General features: G+C 34.6%; 1 protein-coding gene across 1 annotated transcript; it reads right to left on the minus strand.

Moving 5' to 3' along the window:
- Window positions 1-94: 94 nt before the first annotated feature.
- LOC129246804 (sodium- and chloride-dependent neutral and basic amino acid transporter B(0+)-like) lies at window positions 95-18784 on the minus strand. Its single transcript, XM_054885426.1, has 10 exons — window positions 17545-18784; window positions 10019-10147; window positions 9749-9918; window positions 9551-9654; window positions 8647-8788; window positions 7430-7757; window positions 6970-7133; window positions 6519-6647; window positions 727-933; window positions 95-612 (listed from the first exon to the last, which is right to left on the minus strand). Exons 1-10 carry the CDS (start codon window positions 17705-17707, stop codon window positions 328-330), a joined length of 1821 nt encoding a protein of 606 aa, XP_054741401.1. The 5' UTR covers window positions 17708-18784; the 3' UTR covers window positions 95-327.
- Between the last annotated feature and the right edge of the window lie 8550 nt (window positions 18785-27334).

Genomic DNA, 27334 nt, shown 5'->3' on the forward strand with positions numbered 1-27334 from the left:
TAAATATATTTCCATAAACAAATTTAGCAATTTTAAACCAAACATAGACATTTTAAAATCACAAAAGTAAAATGTAAGCATTTATACATGAAAAAACATATCATTTTACTATAAATTCGTAATTGGTGATATAAAGCTTAAAAAAGTGAAAAATTGTTGAGTGTTTGAGAAAAATCTTACTTAGATATTTTAATTCCTATAACAAGATTCTAGGCTGCGCAAACAAATTTATTTTAAAAAATTACGAGCTCAAAACATTTATATACATTTGGTATCTATCGATAATTCTTTGCAATTTTTTAAACGGAATTCTGCATTAAAATCTCATTATGGCACGACTTCATCTGTGATTTGATTTAATTGATGCGTAATTTCCATATTGCCCATCGCCTCTTCGTAACGCTGTCGCTCCTCCATTTCAACGGGATACCAGTCCATTGGACGACTACAACGTTGGAAGCGCATCTTAAATGAACCCGTTGTTTGTAGCAGTACGTAGATCATGTAACCGGGCAAGTAGAGCCAAGGTAGAACGATGAGGAAAACCGCAGCAATGAGAATCACAATTGAGCTAATAGAGTGCTCGAAGAAAGAACCAATGATCGCGATTAACTGTAATGTTTGTAAAAGCATATGTGTAAGTATATAATGCTATCATTTTTACAAGCGTAACTTTTAGGTGATTCAAGTGATTTGATCTTGAAATTTATATTCACTCCAACTCACCAGTAAAAGGCAAAGACAAATCGGTGCAACAAACCGCAACATATTCACTTTCCATGTGGCGAAACGTTGTCCTAACATGAATTCTATGTCACGCTGAAAGCGAATACGCCCATAGACCCATAGCACTACCAACAACAGTAGCAGATTGAGTGCTGTTTGGGTGAAGAGTGAATCCATTGACATGGCGCTGAAGAAAACGACTCCGTGCTGCAAATTGGAAATATAAGAAACAAAAATTAGTCTAAGCACACTGGTCATAGGAGGCATATAAACATAAACATGATGAAAAAGAATACAAAATTATATTTGTCCATGAAGACGCACACCACAAATAGCAGGAGGAGCTGGGCCAAACCCCCAGAAAGGTTCTCAATTTAAGGTTTCTCCTTAACTGCATTGTTGCATTGGACGGAAGAATAACGCATAATATGGAACTCGTCGGCTATAAGTTTGCACGATGACTGACGTGGACTAGTTCGTGCAAAAGATAGCGAATGCACTGGTGTTTCCAAAAACTGATATACATAAAATAGTGAGGCAGGTTTAGGATTGAATATTCTAAGAGTAAGTCTAAGATTTTACTCCTTTCAAATTCAAATCGTTAAAATTTCTGCGAGCCTATGTTCGAGCGATTTCATGCTGTAAACACTTTCTAGGAATGATGAAGCTCATTTTCATTTCAATGGGAGTGTCAAAAAGCAAAATTATCGCTATTCACCTAAAGAATGAAGCCCACTATTAAAAGATCAACAGCCGCTTCGCAATATTAGCACACCTATGGCAGTTCTGCAGTCTTTTCGCGAGTGCCTAAGAACGAGTTGAGTCAGTTTTTTGCCATTAGTTGACATTAGACTTTTGAAGTTTTGCATGTGACCTGGCACCCAATAGATGTGCAGCCTACTGTTTGCGGATAGCCTTTCTATGGCTTCTCTGCTCTGTTGGACATTTTCTTTCTTTAGACTTAATGCAATATGAGGCTATTGCGTAAATATTAATTATTGAGCTATTTTCAGTTTTTGTGCAGGCAAAACCTTTTTCAGTTCAACTTTCAATTCCTAACTCTACCACCTACTATCCACCTTCTACAGAAATAATATCGAAAAGTTTATTTTACAAATATAATATCCTTACTGATTTTAAATTATACGTTCTTTCCAGATTTATGCGAAAAGTCACTGAGAGTTATTTCATACTTTCTTACACGAAGTGCTTTAAAATGCTTGACTGGGAGCAGTATTTAGGAACCAAGTATGAACCAGTTATAACCTGATTAAGCTTTTCACTACTAAAGACGGTCGAGATTCACAAAAATGAAGGATGTTGCTTTATATCATGAATATATATAATATATATAAAATAAAATTATCATCAAGAAAACTTTCTAATCATCTCCAAAAAGGCTGTATTCTACTCTGGTTTTAGACGGAGAGCTCATGACCAAAAAACCCAACATATTTTATACTTCTTGAAATTTTGTGTGAGATTAGTTTTTTAATACTAGAATCGATATCCGGCGGGCTGGCTGCTCAATAGCGGTCTTAATTATGCGTTCTTATTTTTTAAAATTGTTAATAAAAAACATTTACTCAACATATTTTATACCACTTGAAATTTTAACAGAATTTCATTTACGGTCCGTATAAAATGAAACGATGGTTGCCAGCCCATTCTCATGGTCCCAAAGTACTGCCAGCCCATGAGAAAGCCATCACAAGGGTTAAAATTTGTAATTTTTCAGCCAATGCAGTAAATAATAAAGCAAAACTTTCCAACCAGGTCTACGAAATACGCTTACAACGGGATCTATTTGCACGAATTGTGGCATTATCCATGGATTTCAATATCGACGTCGAAAAAATATTGTCTTATCCAATAACACCAATTCCGTTATCTCTATGTCATTCTGGTGGAACAATTTGTAAGACTGAAAAATCTGTAATCACTCAGGTTTTACAAATAAATGCCGCTGCTAACATACCGCAAATATTCGACATAGTCATAATCGATGGATTTTTCCTGCTTCACTTAATGAAAGAAATTCCAAACACTTTTGGAAATTTATAAAAAAAAATTATCTCATTCATGCAGAAGACACCGGCCAAAATATTCGACATCATATTCGACCAATATTTTACTCCATCCATTAAAGATTATGAACGAATACAAAGAGGAAATGTCAGCAGTATCGATTATAATATCACAAGACCCGAACAAACTCGACCTAAAGATTTGAATAAAGAATTAAGAAATAGCAAATTCAAGGACGCACTGGTCAGATTTCTCATAGAGCATTGGGGAACAGTGGAACTGGCGCCTTTATAGGCAATTCAACCATAAAATTTAATTACGATGTGTGCTATACATTTACAAGTGACGGCGCCTCTGTATCGAAAATCGTTGATGAGGAAATGTCATGCGAACTTCAGGAGGAAGCAGATACAAAAATTGTGTATCATGTGTGTAAAGCGGTCTGCGAGAATGTTTTAATAAAATGTTCCGATACTGACATACTGATCATCATGCTGGGTAACATGGACCATATTTCGCGTGACGAATTGCACATATTTATGGAATTAGGAACTGGCAATAACAAACGTTGCATTGATATCAATGATCTCAGTGAACAACTCGGCCTATCCCTATGCCAGAGTTTACCAGGATTCCATGCCGGTCTTTTACAGAAAAGGTAAGAAAAGACCTTTCCAGATATTAAAAAATCACTGGAATATCAAAATGCTTTTATTGAACTGGGGAATATAAACTCCATCGCAACAAAAAATCATACATTTAAAATGCTGGAAAAATTTGTATGCGAAATATACAATTTAAGAATCATAAATGACGTGAACAGCGGTCGCTTTTCTAAATTCTGGGAGACATATAAAGCGTCAAATGTAAACGCAGCATTCCAGAAACAGCTGAAAAATTTGGACGCATCGTCTTTACCGCCATGTAAAACAGAGTTACATCAGCAACTTCTCCGAGCTCAATATATTGGAAATATATGGCGAAACGCTTATTTGAAATTTCCAACTTGTTATCTCCCAGAATCGAATGGCTGGGTGAGAAATGGAGAATTTCTTTCTTTTAATTGGTTTCATGGCGACCAATTCCCTCAATCAGTCCTTGGAGCTGTCATAGAAACTCCTTCAACGAATGACAACATTGAATCTGGTACAGTATTTTACGCCTTCATTCATAGTCCGAAATATTGCAACTATCAGGTATTTTGATTGGCGGTATGATTTTCTTTCAGATGCTGAAGCTGAAGAAATAGAAAATGACTATTTCAGTTCTGACATAGAAAATTAAAAATTTAATTTTGTTTTTTTTTTCTATTCATTTAATAAATTAAATAAATAAATAAAGGAATAATAAATTAGAAATAAACCTTTTTTAAGAAAGAGAAAAAAAATCCCATTCTCTAATTTTTTGATGAACAAACCTTTCATCCTTCCCATTTTTGCAAGACTGTACGGAGAGACAGAATATGAACAATATACGCTCTCTTTCGTGCGCCCACATTCACGTAAGTCGGTCTCGCTCGCACTCACAGGAATGAAATTTTCCAAATTTTGCATGTGAAGGGATCATCAGAATGGGCTGGCTCTACACATTTCATCAATTTATTATATTGCCAATGCCGTGTTAAAAAGACAGCCGGTATAAAATATGTTGACTTGTGCTTCCATCAACGCACTTTCAACATGGGCTGGCAGTACTTTGGGACCATGAGAATGGGCTGGCAACCATCGTTTCATTTTATACAGACCGTAAATGAAATTCTGTTAAAATTTCAAGTGGTATAAAATATGTTGAGTAAATGTTTTTTATTAACAATTTTAAAAAATAAGAACGCATAATTAAGACCGCTATTGAGCAGCCAGCCCGCCGGATATCGATTCTAGTATTAAAAAACTAATCTCACACAAAATTTCAAGAAGTATAAAATATGTTAGGTTTTTTGGTCATGAGCTCTTAGACTATTATATAGTAGCAATCCGAAAGCGAAGCATAGCCACCTTAGGTGTGAGGAACGCTTTCAATAGCGTAAGATGGGCGGACATATTGACCACCTTAGAGCTAAGGTTCAAAATTCCGGCATACCTACAGCTCGTAATGAGAAATTACTTACGAGACCGCAAACTCGTTTACCAAACTCCAGGGGATTCTCGTTGTATAGGCGTCACATCCTGAGTGAAAACCGGCAGTGAAAGCCGCTAATATTGGCATCCCTACTCAGTACTACTGATGCCAAACATAGGGGGTCCAACGGGAAATAATGATGGCTACCACGCTCTCCGTTCTCTTATACGGAGCTGAACTGTGGGCAAATGCGCTAAAGGTAAAGCATCGATGCAAGCTCTTAGCATCGGTACAAGCATCGGAGCAATAAGCGGTTCAATACCGATAGACTTATTAGCTTTTGAAAGGAAAACGATATCAGCATTAAAGCAAGAGGGAATAGAACGAAGAGTTAGCAAGCCTGCAGCGCGCGAAATAAGCGATGAAATGCTAAGTCTACGGCAAGACCGCTGGATTAACGAAACACGTGGCTGATGAAGGGTTAGGCTTATAAAAGATGTCGCAACATGGAACAACAGGAACTTCGGCGAAGTCAATTTTTATACAACCCAAATGCTTTCGGGGTACGGGTATTTCCAGAAATACCTGTTCAAAATAGGGAAATGCGAACACCCCATGCATATACGGTGATGACGCTGAACACACATTCCTCCAATGCATGCGTTGGGATCAAGAACGTCGAATGCTGGAGGATGCAGTCGGTCACATAACCACTGAAAATGTAATCGACAGGTAGTGAAGAAACGTGGGAGGTCATCAGTGGCTTCTCGGAAAGAGTTCTCAATATAAAAAAGCGGGACCTTGTACTTTGTTTTACTTAAATTGAAATTTCGATGAAAATTTTTTAAATTTTCATAAATCGTATATAAAATTCGAAACATTGATTAATATCATCTTTATTATAGATTGGTTGTCAAAGGTCACGATGCCCCTAATAAATTTTCTTGAAAGGCTCACGAGAGACGAATATTGAGGAAAATCAAGAATAAAATACAAGTAACCGACAGGATTTACAAATGTCGTTACAACAGATGTGGATGAAAGTAGCACCCGAATTTACCAAAAAACTTGAAGGCTCTATGCAATTTAGGTTAAAATCAATTTTAAGGTTACCCTACAAAAGGTTACCCTACAAAATATTGGTTAGTAAAAATCTTCATAAAATTTAAATAAATTTTTAAGTTTACCTGGACACATGTAACATTCCGTTAGGTCTTTTTACGCTGTATAATATTTTTTTGTAAATTAATTAAATATTTGAATGGACATTTAATCTTTTTGTTATTGTAATTTAAATACAAATTTAAAAATATCACACGTATTCTTATGACTAAAGAATCTCACGCAATAAGCTAAGAGCCACTGTAGGTATATTGGTGATTTTTTATGCATTTTGCAAAACATTTGCAGAGAACAGTATTAAGTGAGTCTGGGAAATAATTCAAAAAGAGTCGTTTATGTGACTAGTAAGAAACATAAGAGACTATAGGAGTCATATATATTGACAATAAGAGTCACATATGACTCATACTGAGGCTTCTTTGATGTATGAACTTAAGCTCACATATGAAGGTCGGTCTTTGCAGGAAGTGAAACATCTTCATTTCGGACTCTTGCGGTCTTTATGAGCATACAAGCTCCGAAATGTGACTCTATTATGACTCCGAATATCGCTGGAAATTACGTTTGTAACTACGGGTACTTACATTCGAACAGGTATATAAGGATAAAAATGCTAGTACGCCAATGAGCCCAAGTGTAACTTCGGTTCTTCGTGAACGAAGTATTTCGAACTCATCGAAAATGCTTTGATATATAGAAAATAAGCAGGTTATCTGTTTGAAAGGAAGAAAAAACAAACACAATAAATTGAAATTATTTTAATAAATATTTCTTGAGATCAATGGAAATATGACATAGCACATATAAAGTGGCACAAAATTAATCATTCAATTTGGTTTTTGAATTTCCTTTTTTAGATGAAACAAAAAACGATTTCGAATAATGGAAATCGTTTTTTAGATCTTTGCGCGCTCCACTGCTTGTCTGTTTGTATACGCACACTGCAGCTGTCTAGTTCACAAGTGTCAAATATGATTGACGTACAACGACGAAGATATGGTGATTAATTCTGCGCCACATTATATAAGTTCATACCATTGTTATCAACGCCGTCAACGTCAGCATTGCATAGAAGATTATTGACCATAGGTTTGACCAACTCATCTCTGCCATTACGCTGCCGCTGGACAAATATAGTGCCCAATGATGATTCACATACACATACAAATTGTCTACATCATCGTAGTGAATGGTAAGAGCTGGAAACAAATTGAAAAAGAAAGTAAACTATGTTCGTATTTTACAAAGTTTTTCACACAGGAATGTTCTGCAAATCGTAGCAGTTCGCAAAATATTTTTGAATATTTGTATTGAAAGTAAAACATTTTTCAAATGAAAACTGCTAGAAACACATTATTTACGTTATATCCAATGTTTCAGTGCCAAATTTTTGAATTTTCGTCAAAAAATATCTGAAATAGTGTTTGCAAATCTCATTGATTTCAAATCGTACGGCTTGCAGAATAGGACTGATAGGCTCCTTTTTCATACTTACATTTAAAGTAACCCTGAATTATATGTGTTATAATGCCATAAGCCATAAATATGCCCATTTGTCCCAGACAAATAATCCAACTATAATTCATGATATTTGCCCGGAAGCGATTAAAGCTGGCTAGGGCAATAATAGAACCCCAGCCAGGACCGAATGCCGATACTATAAAGAGTACAGTGTTGGGTATGCCTTCAACAATATCAACAGGTTTTGCCATAAAATAACTGAAGATATAACTCCAATCATTAGATAACAACATGAAACGTCCGACGCATATCAACAGTAAAATCAGGGAAGTCCAAATGGTATAGCGTAAAAATTTGCTCATCTATGGAAGAGAGGGAGGGAGAGAGAGAAAGAGAGACAGACACAAAGCAGAATAGAATAATAATATTCATTTTAGTAAATAAGCAGTTAGAAAGCAGTTCACAACCAAAAATTATAGATTTACCAAGTTTGCTTCTTAAGTATGGTGAAAACAAAATTGTAAGGCGAACTTCGGCTGTCACGTCACTTGGGAGAGTCAGCCGAATCCTGCACGATCAGTTTCTCACATATTCACACACTCGTCCAATCATTCGTTGTTCAGATGGCAACGAAGTAGCATGAGTGAAAACTGTGTTGATTTTTTTCGAATATCACTAACACAACCTCAGTCTTTTGTAAACACATCCCAAATGACGTCAGCCTATCAACTGATTTTGTCAAATTCGCTCAAAGCCTAATAACAGTCTACTAACTAATTCTGTGAAATTATGCTAAAGAGCACACCTCTAAGAGTCATTTCACTTTGGTTCACAACCACATGGAAATACCTTGGCATCAGGGTCTTTGCAAATAACCTTCACGACACAACAACCTAATGTACAGGGTGGTCGATGCGTGGTTTCTTTTTAAAAATTAAAAAAAATAATCGAAAATCAAACCAGCGGGAAGCAGCTGCCACTGGAATATTAACATTGATTAAAAAACTACTGTATGGACCACCCAGTATGGTTAGTTATTATAACTTGCAACTGCCTTGGTGCCAGATCATTCACATATGCATCTGAATTTTATTATTATTTATATATCATGATATTTATAGGTTTATTAGACTATTTGATAAAATATTTGTATATCTTTATTTTACTAACTATTTTTCAGAACTTTAAATGGTCAAACTTCATGTTTATGTCAAGCATAAAAACAATTCACAACATTTCAAATATACAAACCAGCTCGGTATTGTAGAAACGATAAAAGACACCTGCTACGATAGCCCAACTAAGCAGCGTGCAAACAAGCAACTCCCATGAGAACAGAAAAGGACTCTCATACTCATAACTCTCCATCACATCATCACCACCAAAAATCGAGCTGAAAGTATTTAATGATGAGAGATTTCTCGGAGAAATATTAAGGGGTTATACGCAGTTATGACTTTCAAAAAAATCGATTTTTTTTATTGCATTTTTGTAATGTACATATATTCAAAAGTATACGCACGAAATTTGAAGTAGATCTAAGGAATACTTTCGGAGTTATACCTAAATATGTAGAAAATAAAAAATATGCCTCGGCACGTTTTAAGGTAGGTATTGAAACTTTAAACGTGTTTTTTTCAAAACGGCATTTTTCAAGTCGGTGTACACGATATCTCGAAAACGGCTTGTTTGATCGGTCAACCGTTTTAACTCAATCTTTAAAGATACATTTTCTAGTAATTAATCGTTCCTTTCGGCCAAATTTTAACGTAAAAATCAAAATCATTTGTTTTAAAAGCTGCCATTTTGTGAAAATTCACTATTTTGATTAGCCGAACGATTAATTACTAGATAATCTAATATATTAACAAAATTTGTTTGGTTTTTTGATTTCAGATAATCCAATCCTGAGTTACGATGTACACCGTAAATCGTCTTTTTTTAAAGGAGGTTCCAGAAATCGCCTGCAGCGCGCTCTATAATCAACATTTTCATAAATAAAAAATTTTGTTACGTTCTTGAAGGATGCTTTTATAACCGCCAGCAATTTTCAAATTAAAATATTCTGAAGTTTCTTCAGGATAAATCCTTGACTACCCGTCTTTTATTTGCTTCATAACTGCGTATAACCCCTTAAGCCTGTACTTGAACTTACTTGAAGAACAACACAGAGGGCACTTCATAGCCAATATATCTATTTGACTCATTGCTAGCGATCATGCTAGCATTTATCTCCACTACATCTAGCATTTTACAGGACTATTAACAGGTTGTTGCAGAGTTATAAAATGAATAAAAAAATTACAAAAATTTATTTACATGTATTAATATTTTTATTTTCCTATGTACTTACATGCTTAACTTCTGCTTCAGTGCTATTTGGAAACCACTTTTCTATACCCTCACAGCTCCAGGGTAAAGTGGGGCGTAACGAGTGAAATAAATAAAGTAACGGCACAGCTGCAAACAAGCTGTAGTAGGATAGTACAGCCAAATTGACGAATAAGCTTATATAACCCAGACCTGTAGATTTTATTCATAGAAATAAGAATTTATGCTTTTCTGCTCTAAGTTGTAATTATTTTATTTATGAATATACAAACAAATACATTTTTTTTTTTACCTTTAAAAATTGGCGATATGCGAAAAGTCGATATGAAACCGGTGCTGGAGAATTGACCCATAAATGACTGTATCACAATAATTGGTACGACAAAGAGAAACATACAAAGGATGTAGGGAATAATGGCGCCTGTTAAAGAAAGCAAGAAAAATGTTGGAAAGATTTGATTAGTTTTTTGTTATTGTAATATCGATGGAAATATTTTAGTTTTAGCGCAATTTTTGTGCATAGCTTACTACGGCCTACTATAGTGTGGACTATACGTTGTGTTTGAGCTGATTGCTTGAAAGCATAATTTGATTTATACGATGAAGAGGAAATAAGAGGAGAAATGCACAGTCTGGAAAAATTATGAAATTATGAAAGATTTTGTCAATGTGAGCGTCACAAGCAAATACCAAATAGCTTAAAATGTGCAAAATGGTGCTCATTGTTTCACAGATGTAGGCAATATATGACTTAAAATATTTCAAAAGGCGAATTGCCAACTTCATTCAATTTGCAATTCATTGAAATTGACCTTTGAGAGTAATCAAAAATTTAGTGCCGATACTTTAAATTACGAGCTCCATTACTTTTCTGCAACTGTCTAGTTCAGAAGTGTGAAATATGAGTGAGGTATGACGTCATTTATAAATCTTTCAATAAAAAAATTGAATAACTAATTGGAGCTTAAACTTCTGTTATGTGTTTGGCCAATCTCTCCTTTTTATTTGTGGCGTGCGTCTTGATGTTGTTACACAAATGGATGGACCTAAAGTTTTAAGCCGACTCCGAACGGCAGATATACTTTTTATGAGAAGTCTTTTCATGGGGTTCAATAGAGCGATTGATTTTGTGTGTACTTTGTATTCACTAGTACACTCTGAGGTTTTATAAATCTATTCGTATAACGATTGCTTATACTTAATATTGAGAGCAATAGATTTACCGAAATGTTCATTCATAAATTTAAGGATTTAATGAGCTAATACATTTTTGGACTAGGGAAGTATGAAATAAGGCTTCAAAAGAGTGACGAAGGTACACCGGTGTCCCATACTACGGTTCTAGGTATAAGCATTAGACAGATCACTACTTTTGCTCGGTATAATGATAATGATCCTAATGGCTGGTCAATTTCGCTAATAAGAAAATCAGCGGGGATGCACGACATTTTTTCACAATTTCTAAATAATCGCTCCACCGATTTGATTGCATATTGATGAACTATGTTACTATGTATAAGAACATGGGCGTATAATCATTGTTGAAAGTAAGCCTGCTCTGCAGAGGGTTATGAAAAGTCATAGTGGCAACATGATTTTCCTTTAAACATTTTTGTGATAAGAGCAAAAAATCATTTGAAACAAATTTGATACTTACTTAGCACACTAGGCATGTATTTATATATATTTTAAAACACTTTTAAATTAAAACAAATACTGGAACGGCTTTTAAGTCCTTAAAAATTTATTAGTATTTATATAAATAATGAATAAATAAATAAATAAATTTGAATAATAATAAATTTTTGTCGTAGCATTAATGAAAATAGGTAAATACAAAGGGTTGAGTTTTTTTGTTTTGAATGTAATTTTTTCAACTTTTCAACACCTATCAGATTTGTATTGAAAATAAAAATAAGTTGGCTTATCGCTTAGCCAAAGGTTGTTGATGATTGACATATGTACATACAACTGATATTGCAAAATTTGTATAATTTAGAGGCGTATTCATTTCATTGCATAGAGTTCTTATCTATCTCGAATATATTAAGCTATAATAAATTTACTGAATTTGTAAAAATAAGTTATTTGAAATAATTATAAAATAGATATTTAATAAATTAAAATTTCTAGCATTGAACTATGAAATCATGACGTGAAAATATGAGGCAAAATTTCGTACAATAAAATTAAGTGCAATAAATTCTGATAGTACATTGAATTATTTTGTTCATCAGGAGAAAAATGCAATAAAAAATAAGACAAACGAATTAAAAAAAGGCTGTGATACTAGTGCTGCATACTAATGTAAGGTTGTGGCCCTCAACTACGTGTTTGATGAATGATAAAAATAAAAAAACGAATTAAAAGGAAAGCAATAATCAAAGGTATTGGAAATGAATAAACTGCAGTATATTATTATTTTAATTGCAATACTAAAAATGAAGCATAAACTTTTTTTATGAATAGAATACCTCCTCTGATATTGAGACGTTATGCTACAGATAAATCCATCAAATAACCTTCAGAGGTTAAAATGAACATACACTATATTTTTGTATCTATAAAATGTAATTGATTTTCAAAAGTGGTGCTCTATCCTCAAACTGTAAATACAGGGTGGGCCATATAGCTTTAGCTTTTTGAACCACCTATTTTTTTGAGAATGGTAACACAAATGACATGTCAAATGTGTTCATAATTTACTTAGAGGTTTGACATTTACGAAATGGGACACTATACGCTTGAACAAAATTAGGAAATATTGAAAACCTATTTCCGTGACATGCTCAACGAGTTTTTCCCAAAAATTGAAGAGGATGACATGGACGACATTTGGTTTCAACAGGACTTGTCACACTGCCAAAGTTACACTCGAACTTTTGGCTACCGTTTTTGAATTCCGATATCAATTGGCCGCCTCGGAGCTGTGATTTAAGCCCGTTGGACTATTTTTTGAGGGGAGCCGTTAAGGACAAATGCTATGCGAACCATCCAGAGACGATTGATGCTTTAAGGGGTTAGGTGGGTTACAGAGGTTCAAAAAAAGGGTATTTTTACTATTTTTTTTTTTAATATATACAATCATATATTTTATTTAAACAATTCAGCATATCAAAGATACATATTTAAACAGTATTTTGTGAAATTTTTATTTAAAAATTCCGAAAACTCAGCCGTTGGTACCTCATCTCCCTTAACGTCTCACAAAAAAATGCTCTTGCCGTGGACAGCATAACTCTTTATTGGTTCACTTAAAATCAAAAAACCGAAAATATTTCGTTAGTACATGGATAAATCTCGTTACTGGACGAAGGAAAAAAAAAATTTAATTTGAATTTTTGACAGACTTTGAACAAAAAAACTCATTTTTTGGTCAAATTTTCGTCATATGTTGGCTCAAAAAAATTAGTTGTAATAAAAATAAAAAAAAATCCTTCATTCAATAACTTGATAATGTTATTCCAAAGATGTGTGCAAAATTTGAACAAAATCGCTTCATAACTTTTCGAGAAATCGTGTCCACCGACTTAAAAAATCGAGTTTTGAGATAAACGCGTATACCTGCGAAACGCTGCACTGACATGGCCTGATGGGCGGAACTTCTGAAGAGTCTATCTCGTAGAATTTTACTCGGATCAATTTGAAATTTTAGGAGAATATTTTAAACATATTATACTATTTAATAAGACAAAAAAAAAATCGATTTTTTGAAATTTTCAAACCCACCTAACCCCTTAAAAGACGAAATCGAAGTTGCCATTCATGAAATTGGAGCCCAAACAATCGAAAATGTGCTTAAAAATTGGATTGATCGAATTACTATAAAGCCAGTCGTGGCAGTCATTTGAACGATATTATTTTTTATTCATAAATGACAATGTTCAATCTTCAAAATAAAAAAAAGTTAGAAAAAGTATTGATTAGTTTTTTTTTTTATAGCCGATTCAAAAAGCAAATTTTAACACCCGCCCACCCTATACATGCAAAAACAAACCCATCTTAAACAAAAACATGATAACCGTCCTGTACCACGAATTTTTACCAGAAGGTCAGAAAGTTGGTGAGGACTATTATTTGGGGGTTATGAAACGCTTGCGAGGAATTAGTCAAAAAATTGAATTTTGCAACATCGCACAGTATCGTCGTTATACGTGAATTTTCGACCAAGAACGAAACGACTATCATCCAACAGTCATCGGATTCATCTGTTATGGCTCCCTACAAGTTTTTTCCGTTTGATCGAGCCAAAAAACTATTAGAGTTCACAAATATTTCGAGAGCTGGATCAAAGGCTAGTATAAGTGCGTTGCGATTGGTGGGGGGAGTACTTCAAAGGCGATAATATCACTTTTGAGTAATAAATTTGTATTTGGATTTTCTGAATATATTTCGGAAACTTTTTGAACAAGGTGGTACACCATTTTATTCCTTATTTAATTTGAAAATAGTGTTTGATAAACCTTTTCAAGAAATGGATTTCATAGGCCAACAAAATTTGGTAATTTCCATATGAAACTCATAGAGCTCCTTCGTAAAGTTTTTTTTGCCTAAAATAATATGTAAATAAATAAAACTGTGGAATTTCGCCACACCCACGTGAATGCGATTACTCAATATGGACTAAATGCAGAGAGATTGAGTCATATTTCCTCCAAAATGAAAAGAGAGCACGCGAGCATTAATGTATAATGATAAAAATCTATTGTGCACTTAACTGAACTCGTTAACAAAGTAAATAAATAAGTAGGTAATGCTACAGAGCGACAGTCAACAAATATTTGTTGCTAAATATGCGTGCCATTTATTTATGTTGTTGATTCCGTTTCATGCATTCAAAAATGTCTAGTGATTCAAATTTCGATACCAATATTCGATTCAATCATTGCTCGAAATAGTGTAGGATCATGAGAAGTGACATCACTCTCGGGATGTTTCAACTCACAAGGCAACCATAAATCATAAAGCACTCAGAGGTAGGAAAAATTGAACGAAATTAAGACCATTTGTTGCACTGTTTGAAGTGTGGTTATGACGCGCTTATGAAAGACTTCATTTACGATCATTAAATATCTCATAACTTTTGACTGAAAACCAGGAAAACTCATCTTGACCAACAATTTCGCGGAGTAGCGCAATGCAAGGAAAGGATAATGAAAGAATATCAGATTTTGGAAAAGTTTCTAAAACCCCTCCGAAATTATTATTAATATTTAGTTTTAATTTCTAACATGTTTTAGAAAAAACATAGTCCATTCTATAACAAAATCGCCTAACAATCCAAATTTCAAACGTTGTACAAAATTCGTGATATTTCGATCAATTTTTATCAAAATTTCAAAAAAAAAGAAAATTATGGCGAAAATGCGAAACACCTTCAAGGGAAAAAATTATCAAAAATCAACGAGAAATATGAGTAACTTAAAACTTACACTTTGTTGTTCTAAAATTTAATGGGTTATAAGACTGCGTACCTAATTTCCTTTTTAATTATAATTAAAAATAAAACCTATGCAACACCATGTCCATGCGCCCATTATCCATTCTTGTTTACAAATATGCATTTATAATTGTGTTTGAAAAAGTAATTTATAAAAAAAACAAAAAAAAATTGAAATAATATAAAATAATATATTATAAAATAGGAATTATATAATTTATCCACCTCCATAAGTTTTTAAAATGTAAAAACTATTAATCTACATTCTTCATATTGCATTGTTTTTGCTTTACTTTCTTTCTAAACATTTTGATGTGGTAAGCATTCCATTGAGTTTTTAGAATTACTAAGCTTTCTAACACCAACCATGGAGGATGGTTCCATGTGTAGAAGTCCACGCAAGTGGGGAAAGTTACTGATCGCCATGCACTTGGGAGTGGCCAGGACGATTCTTCTACATATGGTTCAAGCAGATCACAACGTCCGGGATTAGCCCGCGTATCCTCTGGGTAGCTTCCGAACACCCGTTCGGGAGTGAGCTAACGTGAGAAGGCGAAACATTCCAGAATAGCTGGTTGTGCGCTGGGTTTGGGACCCGCCACTTAAAAATGCCCCGCAATGAAAATAACTGCGAAGCATCGGATGAGAACTCAGCCAAAATCGCGTAAGCGGTTATCGCGCCAATTAACAAGAAGAGAACACCAACATTAGCATAAATCGTTTTTGATGGTGTGCTGAAGAGTTGCTTTATAACTTTTAAGGTACATAATTTAATTTTTACTAAAAAAATAATAATTATTAAAAAAATTAAAGTTTTGTCTAAATTCACTTTTGGCATAAAAATTCTGCATATCGCACTCTGCGTTGAAATATTTTGTAACTTACAAAGCTTGATTTCAAAATTATCAAGTTTTAGCAGCGCAAAGAGTTCACAGAGCGGCAAATTGTAGCTTTTTTTCTGACCCATGAGAAAATCGAGTGTTATGCGATGCCATAACTCAATCCTATTAAATTCGGGGTTTAAGTTTTCCTTGCCCAAAAATGTGAAAGTTATTTTCTGAAATAAATTTTCCAACTTTATTTCCGCAAGATATCACAATCATATTTCCGGCCTAGGGGGGATGATGTGGTTATCAAATGAAACAAATATACTGAGAAAATTGGAAAACTCTTTTCTTTTATAAAACTTCTTGACATAAAATGAGAAAAATGTTTTTAGATTGATGATGATAGATGAAGATTTTCGTGAAATTTATGGGAAAAAAATTGTGATAAGGACTGTTTATACAGTCATTAGATTGCTAAAAGTTTTCAGCATATTTTTTAACTTAAAAATTATATATAGGGAGAACTGAAAAGACGGGTTACAAAGAAATATTTCAAACGAAACCAGATTCTCAATGTTCAAAGTGGCGCAGAATTAATCATCCAAAAAAACAAACTTTTTGAATGATGGAAGTCTTTATTTTGACCTTTTCAGTTTCTGTTCGCAAGTTCTAGTTCGCAAGTGTCAAATGTGATTGACGTCCGACGCCATTTGCAAAAATTATACAATAATCCTTCCAAATAGAGTGATTAATTTTGCGCCACCTTGTATTCGAGCACTAAAAACTGTATAGCGTTCGCTTCTTAGTAAAGTACTGTAACTCAAAAGATCAAAAATTCTAGCAAAATGGCTTCAAAGTTTTCAATTTACTTTGCTTCCCTAAGCAATAATTGAAGGTTTGGTTAGGATAGGTGAAATTGTGAATAGGTGAAATCAAAAAGCTGACTGTACCAGCTAGGTTGAGATTGGTAACAGCCACAATGTTGTCCAGAAAAGCGAGACCGAGCAATCTCAAACGTCTTTTACACGGAGCAAAGAGTGAAAGTAAGGACAAATTTTCATCGCATTGCATTTCAGAAAACTTATAAAAAAGAATTTTTGATTGGTTTTTTTATTAAGATGCGATACATTCTCGAAAGTGCAAAAACACCCTCAATATCTGGACTTGGGAGGAAAAATGCATCTTATTGTGTCCTCATAATACTTTTGCTTATAATTTAAATATTTCTGTATAGACTTCGAACGTTTCTGTGTCAGCGACCATTTAATAATCGACCAAATTCCCAGTTAAATTCTAAGTTAGTTTCCTTTGTTGCGACGTGTTATTACTGTGTGCAATTTTTGTAGAGTTTGTAATTTTTCATTCACGTAATATTTTTATCCTTAATTTTATATTATTTATACGAAATATTATTATAAATTATTACATTACATGAATAAAGGCAACTAGCAGGTGGGATATTGGCCCATAAAAATTCATTTTTGGACTAAATAAAGTTTAATATAATAATTATCTAAAATTGTTAAAAAAAATTATTTCAATTTATCTCACCTCCCATGTGCTGGTAAAGAAACCAGCCCATCGACACCACATCCATGCGAAAGCCCAAACTGATGCAAGTGTAGATGAAATCACTCGGTGCCGCCCAATAGCCGCGTGTCAGGTCGGGCTTGAAAGGCCTGCGGCCACTGTCGTACGATGACTCGTACACCATTTTCACCACTAATTTTACTCTTCACTTTCACTATTTAGTTAACTTTTCATAAAAAATTTATTTAATAATAAAAGTAACGAATTTAATGATGTCAAACACAACAATTTATTTGTTCTGTGTTGTTGCAAGACGGGCGCTAAAAAATATTCATATGCAAATGCGTCGACGAAAAGCGTACCAACACTGAAATGAATGTCAAGTTTATGCCACACTAAACTTTTGCTTGGCTGTGCACTAATTGCAAATAAAAACCACAAAATTTATTCTATTAATTCTTCATATATATAGTAAATGTGTAAAAGATACGAGAGTATGAGCGATATTTTAATTAAAACGTGAGCAACATTGCCGGTTAAATGAATAGAAAAGCCACACACTGAATTAATACTCGGATGTTCGTTTTCATTTACAAATGTACGTTTATGTACTTGTACTTATGTGCATATGTGTGTATGTATGTATGTAAAAACACTTGTAATATTTAGCTTTGCAAAAATATTTGCTCCTGCTGAGCTTTTGCTGTTGTTATTGTTATTTTTTTGTGTTCGTTGATTACAGTTATACTTCGATGTTGGGCTTTTGCACTGTTGTTATTATTTTTTGTTTTTCTTTTTTTTAACTCGCTTAGATCGCAGTTATCAATTTCTATCCCGTAAATATCCGTACATTGTAATTAGTTGCAGCAGCTCTGGCGCGTTACTGATCATCGTTGATCATTCAGATCGTCACATTGCATATTGGCTCTGTAGAATTGTATGTACCTTCATATGTAACACTGGGTTTGTTGTTTTTGGCTTTTGTTTTGAACAAACGGTCAGACGATAGCGTTTGAACGAATGCAATTTCCGAAACGCGATTAATTTTCGTGAACTTCGAAATATTATCAGTAAAATTCTCGTGGTACTGTTTGAGTGAAGGCCAGACTTTATATATGTATATATACCTTCATACATACGTACATATGCACAATTACACATAGAAAAGTTGCGCGTATGCATTTACATTTGCCATAATTTGCAATGAACAAAAAAACATTTTGCAACTTTTCAACACAAAATATGCGAATTGTCACTGCTCCTCCACGAAACACCTATCAATCGTATGCGACAAATTTGAACTAAATCTGAAAATTCAGAATGTTTGAGTTTCCATTGCCACACATTAAAAAAAAATAAAAACACAGAGAAAAAACACAAAAAAAAAAAAGAAAAAAATGTAAAACAAAGTAGCGATGAGCGGGCACTGTCTGCCAGGCTCGCGTCAACGAGTAGGCGGTGTGTACTTGTAAGTATTTACATATGTATGGGATGGTATATGCTCATATGTTATCATACAAATTCATACATATGCATGCCGTGATATTAAAGACGTATTTCATTTTCATATATTTGCGGATTATAGTAAGGCTCTATGAAAAAGGTCTAAATCAAAAAAGGATGACAGACATGATATGACTAATTTATGATGTAACTAAAGGGTGATCAGATTGGAGGTACTTTTTCCAATAGGATTTTTTTTGACAGATCAACAAGTTTATTTATTCAAAAACAATATTGGATGATTAATTTTGCGCCACCTTGTATACAATACATAACAAAAACTGCGGCGTGAACATCAGCAAGATGAATTAGTTGCTCCAGATCTATTGAGTGTAAGTTATTGACTGCCGCAAAGTTCGAAAATTACCAATTTGTTCTATCCATCGAATAGACTCACCGCTAGAAAAAATCATGCACAATTGTTTATTTAATCATTCGCAGTATGATCTGTTCAACTGGTTAATGCCTTCTTACATTATCGTAAAAAACACGACAAGATCTCGGTTCGCTCTCAATTCGATCCTCTCAGGTAAAATTAGCAATTAAAAAGTAATGTGTCCATTTATATCAAGGGGAATCTATTAAAGATGGTGGCTCTCAACCAATAATAACTTTTTGTCCAATAGACTGCCACAACAAAAGGAAATAGAGTGATGTAAAATAGAACGGCTATTCGTAATTTTATTTTGTGCTGACGTCCTAATAGACAAGGCGAACCAAAACAAAATAAAAACCAATCAGCTACTGATATCAAATATAATAGATGCGCCATGATTCACACTATCCGTGACAGTCAAGTCTTCATCCGATCCCTTTCCAGTTACGATAAATTTCAAAGGAATTTTTGTTTACGCACTAAATATGACTGAATTGTATAACTATAACTAACTGCACGATCATTTCACATGTATTCCCTCACTCGTCTAAATCAGTCGTTGTTCAATAGCAACGAATCAACGTGAGCGAAGACTCTCTTCATATTTTGTCATATATCACTAACACAATCTTATCGCCAGCCGAAATCTTCACGATAATTTCACACATATTCACACACTCGTTCAAAGAGTCGCTGTTTCGACGGGAAGGAAGTAACATTGTGTTAATTTTTTTCGTATGTCGTCAGCCCATCAACTTCTTCTTCTACTTAATTGGTGCGATAACCGCTTACACGATTTTGGCCGAGCTTAACAAAGCGCGCCAGTCGTTTCTTTCTCGTGCTAACCGGCGCCAATTGGACACCAAGTGAAGCCAAGTCCTTCTCCACCTGATCTTTCCAACGCAGAGGAGGCCTTCCTCTGCTACCACCAGCTTCGCATCGAATACTTTCAAAGCCAGAGCGTTTGTATCCATTCGGACGACATGACCCAGTCAACGAAGCCGCTGGATCTTTATTCGCTGCGCTATGTCTATGTCGTCGTAAAGCTCATACAGCTCATCGTTCCATCGCCTGCGATATTCGCCGTTGCCAACGTGCAAAGGTCCAAAAATCTTACGCAGAATCTTTCTCTCGAACGCTCCAAGCGTCGCTTCATCGGATGTTGTCATCGTCCAAGCTTCTGCGCCATACGTTAGGACGGGTCTTGTAGAGTGTTAGTTTTGTTCGTCGAGAGAGGACTTTACTGCTCAGTTGCCTACTTAGTCCAAAGTAGCACTTGTTGGCAAGAGAGATTCTACATTGGATTTCAAGGCTGACCATCAACTGATTCAGTCAAATTCGCTGAGAGCCGGCTAACGGGCTGATATTTTCCCACTATGGTGGGCGATATGCTAGAAAGAGAAAAGAGGGAAAACAAGAATATTGCCTTGGTTCTCTTAGCATTTTTTGCTTCTTAAGAAGAATTGTACAAATTTGTGATGCAGATAATTTTAATGAGATTACCTTCCATTTCTAAAAAAATTAGAATTTTCACAAAAATTTCCTGTTATTATGCCGAAACTACTTTTATTTGTTGAGACTAAATGTTACTAATCAATTGGGATAGTCTCATTCGGACAATGGAAGGAAATCGTTCTGTAACTTTTTGTTTTCATTAAAAAAATACTCCTAATATGTATTATACGCTTTCAGATTTCTTATGAAAAAATCAATGATATGCATCACAAATTAACTAGCTTTTTCTAGGAGCAATTTTTCTTAGACTTCTAAGCTTAAGGGATAAATTAAATTTTTGGGTTTGTCTTAGGTCTTAAAAACAATACCCAGTTGGTTTTATAGGTATTTTAAATGTTTAAAAAGTTCAATTCCCAATTTTTCCTCGGAGGCAGTTATCAAATTTGAAACGTGTCTTTCTCATGGATATATAACACTGTGGAACAAATTCAGGTGAGCAAAAATTAGGTCCATTCTGAGAGTGGCGGGTGAAAATAGAGGCGAAATTAGAAGGCCCGTATCGCGCCGTTTTTTTATGTTAGTTCGAATTTTTTTCTAATCGGCTTTCGAAGTTCGAATTCGGAGCCGATTTTCGGTATATTGTTTCATAAGTACCACAAAAATTTTCGAAATCAATTTTTTCAAAAATTGTAATTTTTGCACAGGTCTCTAGGAATAATTTGGCTTTTACAGATTGAAAAAATATCAATTAGTCGACGAGTTATAGCCAAAAAACCATATAAACAATTTTGCTCCGATTTCGAACTTCGAAGGCCGATTAAAAAAAAATTCGAACTAACATAAAAAAACGGCGCGATACGGGTCTTCTAATTTAGCCTCTATTTTCACCCGCCACTCTCAGAATGGACCTAATTTTTGCTCACCTGAATTTGTTCCACAGTGTAATTGGCGTGTACACCCGTTTTGGGTGTTTGGCCGAGCTCCTCCTCTTATTTGTGGTGTGCTCTTTGATGTTATTCCACAAATGGCGTGACCTACAGTTTTAAGCCGTCAATTACTTCGTATTTTTTTTATTAAAAAACAGAAAAAATTCGATTTTCAGAGTGCCAAATTCAAAACCGCGCCATTTTGTCAAAATTGCTTGTTTTTTTATTAGTACGAGACATACACAGCTACAGTCATATTGATTAATATTTGTTTGGGTTTTTGTGTTTCAGATAAAAGAGCCAAAATGGACAACACCGTCCAGGTCGAAATTTTCGGGAGGGTCAACTTCAGCCCCAGTTTTCAAATTAATAAAATTAAAGAAAACATTTTTTTTCATTTTTGTATGTAGAAGAAGTTAAATAAAAAGCCTAAATAATTTAAATATCGTTTTTCATTTTATTGTAAAAAAATTCCTGAAAACACCCTAAATTTTCGAGCTATAGACCACCGGGACCCCTTAAATAAAGCAAATATAAAAGTAATAATACTACATAGGATTACAAAAATATTTGTTGACTGCTTCAGCACCTACATGTTAGAGAAATCTGCCAGCCTGTGAAGGAGGTAACTTTAAAGACTAGAATAAGAAACATTGTTATATTAAACTTCAATAGGTATGGCTCAAACTCTCAGAGTGGAGCTCATAGTATTTTTCCATACTTCTAAAATATTTATGGGATGATTAGAACTCCTCTTTGGCCGTTAAAATGCTATTTATTTATTTATTAATCAAACACACAATAAGTTAGAGATGCTTAAGGGGAAAAGATTTCAAAAGGGGAAATATCATATATATTTAGAAGTATATATATATAAAATTGGCACTTACACCCTTTTTGGATGTTTGGCCGAGCTTCTCCTCCTATTTGTGGGGGGGCCTACAGTTTCAGGCCGACTCCCAACGGCAGAAATACACTCGGAGGTTTGCTATTGCCTGCCGAGGAGCGATCGCTATTAGAAAAAACGTTTTCTTTATTTTGGTGTTTGACGGAGATTCGAACCTACGTTCTCTCCGAATTCCGAATAGTAATCACGCAACAACTCATTCGGCGGACAAGGGGCAATAGTTGGTTGTAAAAAGTAGAAGTAGGAGGAGAAGAACAAGTAAGCATTAGAAGAACATACATGCATGTGTACGTGCATACTTAATTAACAATTCAGTGGGCAAAATAATGTAGAGCTATTTTTTAAAGTGCAATGTACTTCGGATGATTTTGATCTTTTGTGGCAGAGCGTTCCAATACAAGTCAACTGTATGTCATACTATACAGGTGAAGTGATCGGGATGATCTAGTGATTGGATTTGGGCTCAATAAAGTTAATGACCTTGAGAAGCAGCATTAGGTGTTTTACTTTTAGTAAATCATCAAATTTTACGGAAAATGTTTTTAAGGTAAAACTTAAATTCACGACGTTTTACACAATGCACGTATCTGACGATGTTGTTGTGGAGGAAATTACGTGGACTACAACACAGACTAACACAATTGGCATACAGTCACATCCATACGATTAGGTTGCTAACAGAAATTTTTTAGGGTAAAATTGAGATCGAATTTGCATTAGGGTAAAATGCTGAATAGCCCATAATCAACTGATTATACCATAGCTCTTGCCCATTCCACTGTAAGGTGGCTATTCTACGGTATAGTTCTATTGAACATTTTTCCTAGATTTTTTCTAGACTCAGTGTTAACCAATTTTATAACAGTGTTGTTCAATTTCTCTTCATTGCAGGCTTCGAGCTTGCAAGTGTTCTTGAAAAACGACACATTAAGATTTGCTCGGATTTAAAAGTAACCTATTGTCACAGGCCCATTTGTTTTATGTTTTTTTATAAATTGCTCAACGCCATTGAATCTCCCGATAGGGTGATGTATTTTGCGCCACCATGTATATGTACGTTACTACTTTATGTACTCAACATAAGCAACAATAGCAACAATAAGCAAGGAACCAAATTTCTCTTGGACTTTACAAACCAGATGAATATAAATCAAAAGTCTTAAATTATATTCTTACCGATATAAAAAACAACAAAGCTTATATATGTAAATTTCTTTTGCGCATGAGACATCAATGTTGTACTTTCCATATCGTTGGGGCATCCAATGTTCTACAACAGCAGCAACGTACCGAGATCCAGAATAAGAGCAGTCAAGGAGTTCCTTGGTTGGCTTTTTAAAACATCTAAGAGAACAAGTAAACCGATCAAACCCTTTCTTTTCTTTACGGTCACTTTTTTATTTGTTACCGTTGCTGATGCAGAGACATTATGACGCAAATTAATTTCAGCATTAGTACATTTGACGATTTCGTTGTTATTTCATCTCTTGTGAACAATGACGGTGATCTTTAAATAAAATTGATCCACAAGCCAAATAAAGATTACTGCATTCAGTGTGGTAGCATTTTGGTTTGATCGCAGACCATTTATGACGATTTTTTTCTCGGAAGTGTTTTTTGAGAGATGTCTTTGCGCTCATGCTAATCAATTTAGATGAATTATCAGAGTCACTTACGATACTCTCCTCGCTGCTACTCACGATCAAGGCGCACTCCTCTCCACCATCGGTAGGTTTCTCCAATTCTCTGGTATTGTCTAAAGGAGACAAATGAGACTCCTTCTCAGAGTCATCACAAGTCTCCAAAAAATGTTCAATTTCAGCATCTGATAAGGTTTGTCTGTATCCACTTGTGACAGTTTTCTGGAGGAAAGAAATAAAATTATTATGAAAATTAACAAATCAAATGGGCTAAATTACGCCGTAATATAGAAAATAAAATAAATAAATAAAAATAATTTCACAAACTCAATTTTTAACTAACTGTGACATATGTGGTGTGTGTGTGTGTGTGTGCTTCGAATGCGCTTAACATAAGCCAACAGAGAGGGAGAGAGTTAGGGGTCGTGAAGTACCGAATGCGAGTTATCGGCGCAGGCTCATTCGATTATTGCGAGTGATATTCTTGTTTATAATCAGAATACTTCATACGTACAAATTTGTTGATAGAAAAAACAGAATACAAAATAGCAAAATATAAAAGCGAAAATAAAAAAAAAAAAACAAAATCAGCAATAATTTCAAACACTGATAACGTCTAACAACGTCACTATAGGTAATTACATTTATATTTTTGCAATATTTGGCAGCGAAAAAGAATTAAGAAGAATTATTATCTATAATAGAGATGAAGGAAATAATGGAAAGACTTTAATTTAATAATAATAAAAAAGTTGTATTTATTTAGTCGCAGAGATGGAAAAAATTGGAATTGTTTGTGCTAAAAACTAAGATACAAAATTACTTTAACTAATTAAATTTATTTTTTTGCAAATAGCATCGTACGCCAATCATATTTGACATTTGTGAACGAGACCGCTGCAGATAAGCAATGGAGGCCGTAAAGGTCAAAATAAAGATTTTCATCACTGGCCCTATGCTCGGCAACTGAGATCAAGAAATGATGGTGATTACGATCACTCAAAATCATTTTTACTTCACTTAGTAGAAAAGTTATTCAAAAACCAAATTGGATGACTAATTTTGAGCCACCTTGTAAAATTTTTAATAAATGGTAATAATAACCGTTCACATTAGTTCAATGATCTTCTGAGAAGTCTTAGAAAATATTAACTTCTTTTAAATGGTTGCTTTGGCTGACACTGCAGTGGTCCATCCTCTCAACTTGGCCGAGATTTCTCTAAAAAGTCTAAATGGCTCTTTTAACGAATATCGACTGCTAGTTAACCTTCCGTTTATTTAGGAACCAGCATTAACACCTACAACAATGTCAGCCCGGAAATCCAACGTAGAATCTCTCTTGCCAACATGTGCTACTTTAGACTAAGTAGGCCACTGAGCAGTTAAGTCCTCTCTCGACGAACAAAACTAACACTCTACAAGGCTCTCATCGTGCCCGTCCTAACGTATGGCGCAGAAGCTTGGACGATGGCAATATCCGATGAAGCGACGCTTGGAGTGCTTGAGAGAAAGATTTTGCGCGAAATTTTTGGACCGTTGCACGTTGGCGACGGCGAATATCGCAGGCGATGGAACGATGAGCTGTATGAGCTTTACGATGACATAGACATAGCGCAGCGAATAAAGATACAACGCTCCGGCTCTGAAAGTATTCGATGCGGTACCAGCTGGTCTTGGCTTCACTTGGTGTGCAATTGGTGCCGGTTAGCATGAGAAAGAAAAGACTAGCGCGCTTTGTTAAACTAGGCCAAAATCACGTAAGCGGTTATTGCGTCAATTAAGAAAAAGAGTTGACCTTCCTGCTGAAAACAAAAATTGTCCAATCGTCGCAAATTTTATCGCACAAAAATGTTACTGCATGACCGATATGGCATTTCCAGCGGCATTTTCGGAAAAAATATGTGATGCCATCATTGTAATCGGCATCAAACCGTTACTCTCTACGAATGCATTCTTATTCTTAAAATCACCAATGATAAACATTTCGGCACTATGCTTTAGCCGTCTTACATCTATTATCGGTATTATATTTAAAGATAAGCTAATACTGACATCTCAAGGACGTCCTCTCCGTATCCTACAAATCCAATAAAATTGTTGAACATATTTAATCTTAGAGGTAAATATCTTCAGATCTCGTATACCTTTTCATCCTAATAAGGCGTAGAATTAGAACGGGCTCTAATGAATACTTAAAAACCATATTATAAGTATTACTACTTGGCCTTCTTTACTATATTTCATTGGTGGATCTATGTTACTTTGAACAATTTTGGATTTTGTTTTACATTGTAGTTATTTTTAAAAATGTAACAAACTTAATATCTGTAGATATAGACACATTTTGCATTGCGAGCATCAGCATCGAATAGAAAATAAATCACTTCAGTTAATTCTACTTCACCCGAAACACTATCAGTAGACAGATAGAGTACCCAACGCAGGAATATACATATGTAAAAATGAAATATACGTTGTAATTGAGAGGTGTATAGTTTTAGAGGAGTGCATACATCAGCAAATGCATATGTGAATATAAATATGTTTGCTTAAAAAAATCCATTGCTGAAGCTTAATTGGAAAATATTACTAAAATTTCAAATGCAAAACACTAACGGTACGCCAACCACCACCAAAGGCTAATATGTATAATACTTTTATGTTTATGTAGTAGCGGCTGGGAAGTTTTCAGTAATCGCCAAAAAGAAATCTAATATTTTATTCAAGGTAGCTTTGGACATCAACGGGCATCTTACCACATAAATGCATAGTGCATACACTAAGGTGGTGAATATACTTATACTTACTTATTGGCGCTGGGCGCAATGTGTGTGCTCAGCTGTAGGGGAAATATGTGCAATTTACTTTACGCATGCACAATTGGAATCTGTGCTAATCAATAGCAAAGTTCTATGGTGGGAAAACTTTTTGAAGATTTGCTCTCCATCTTGCATTTTTGTTGTGCCAATTCGTAACTTTTTACTGTTGTAGATTTATGTCAATT

Source organism: Anastrepha obliqua, chromosome 5 (genome assembly GCF_027943255.1).
Source record: "Anastrepha obliqua isolate idAnaObli1 chromosome 5, idAnaObli1_1.0, whole genome shotgun sequence".
In the NCBI taxonomy this organism is placed as follows: domain Eukaryota; kingdom Metazoa; phylum Arthropoda; class Insecta; order Diptera; family Tephritidae; genus Anastrepha; species Anastrepha obliqua.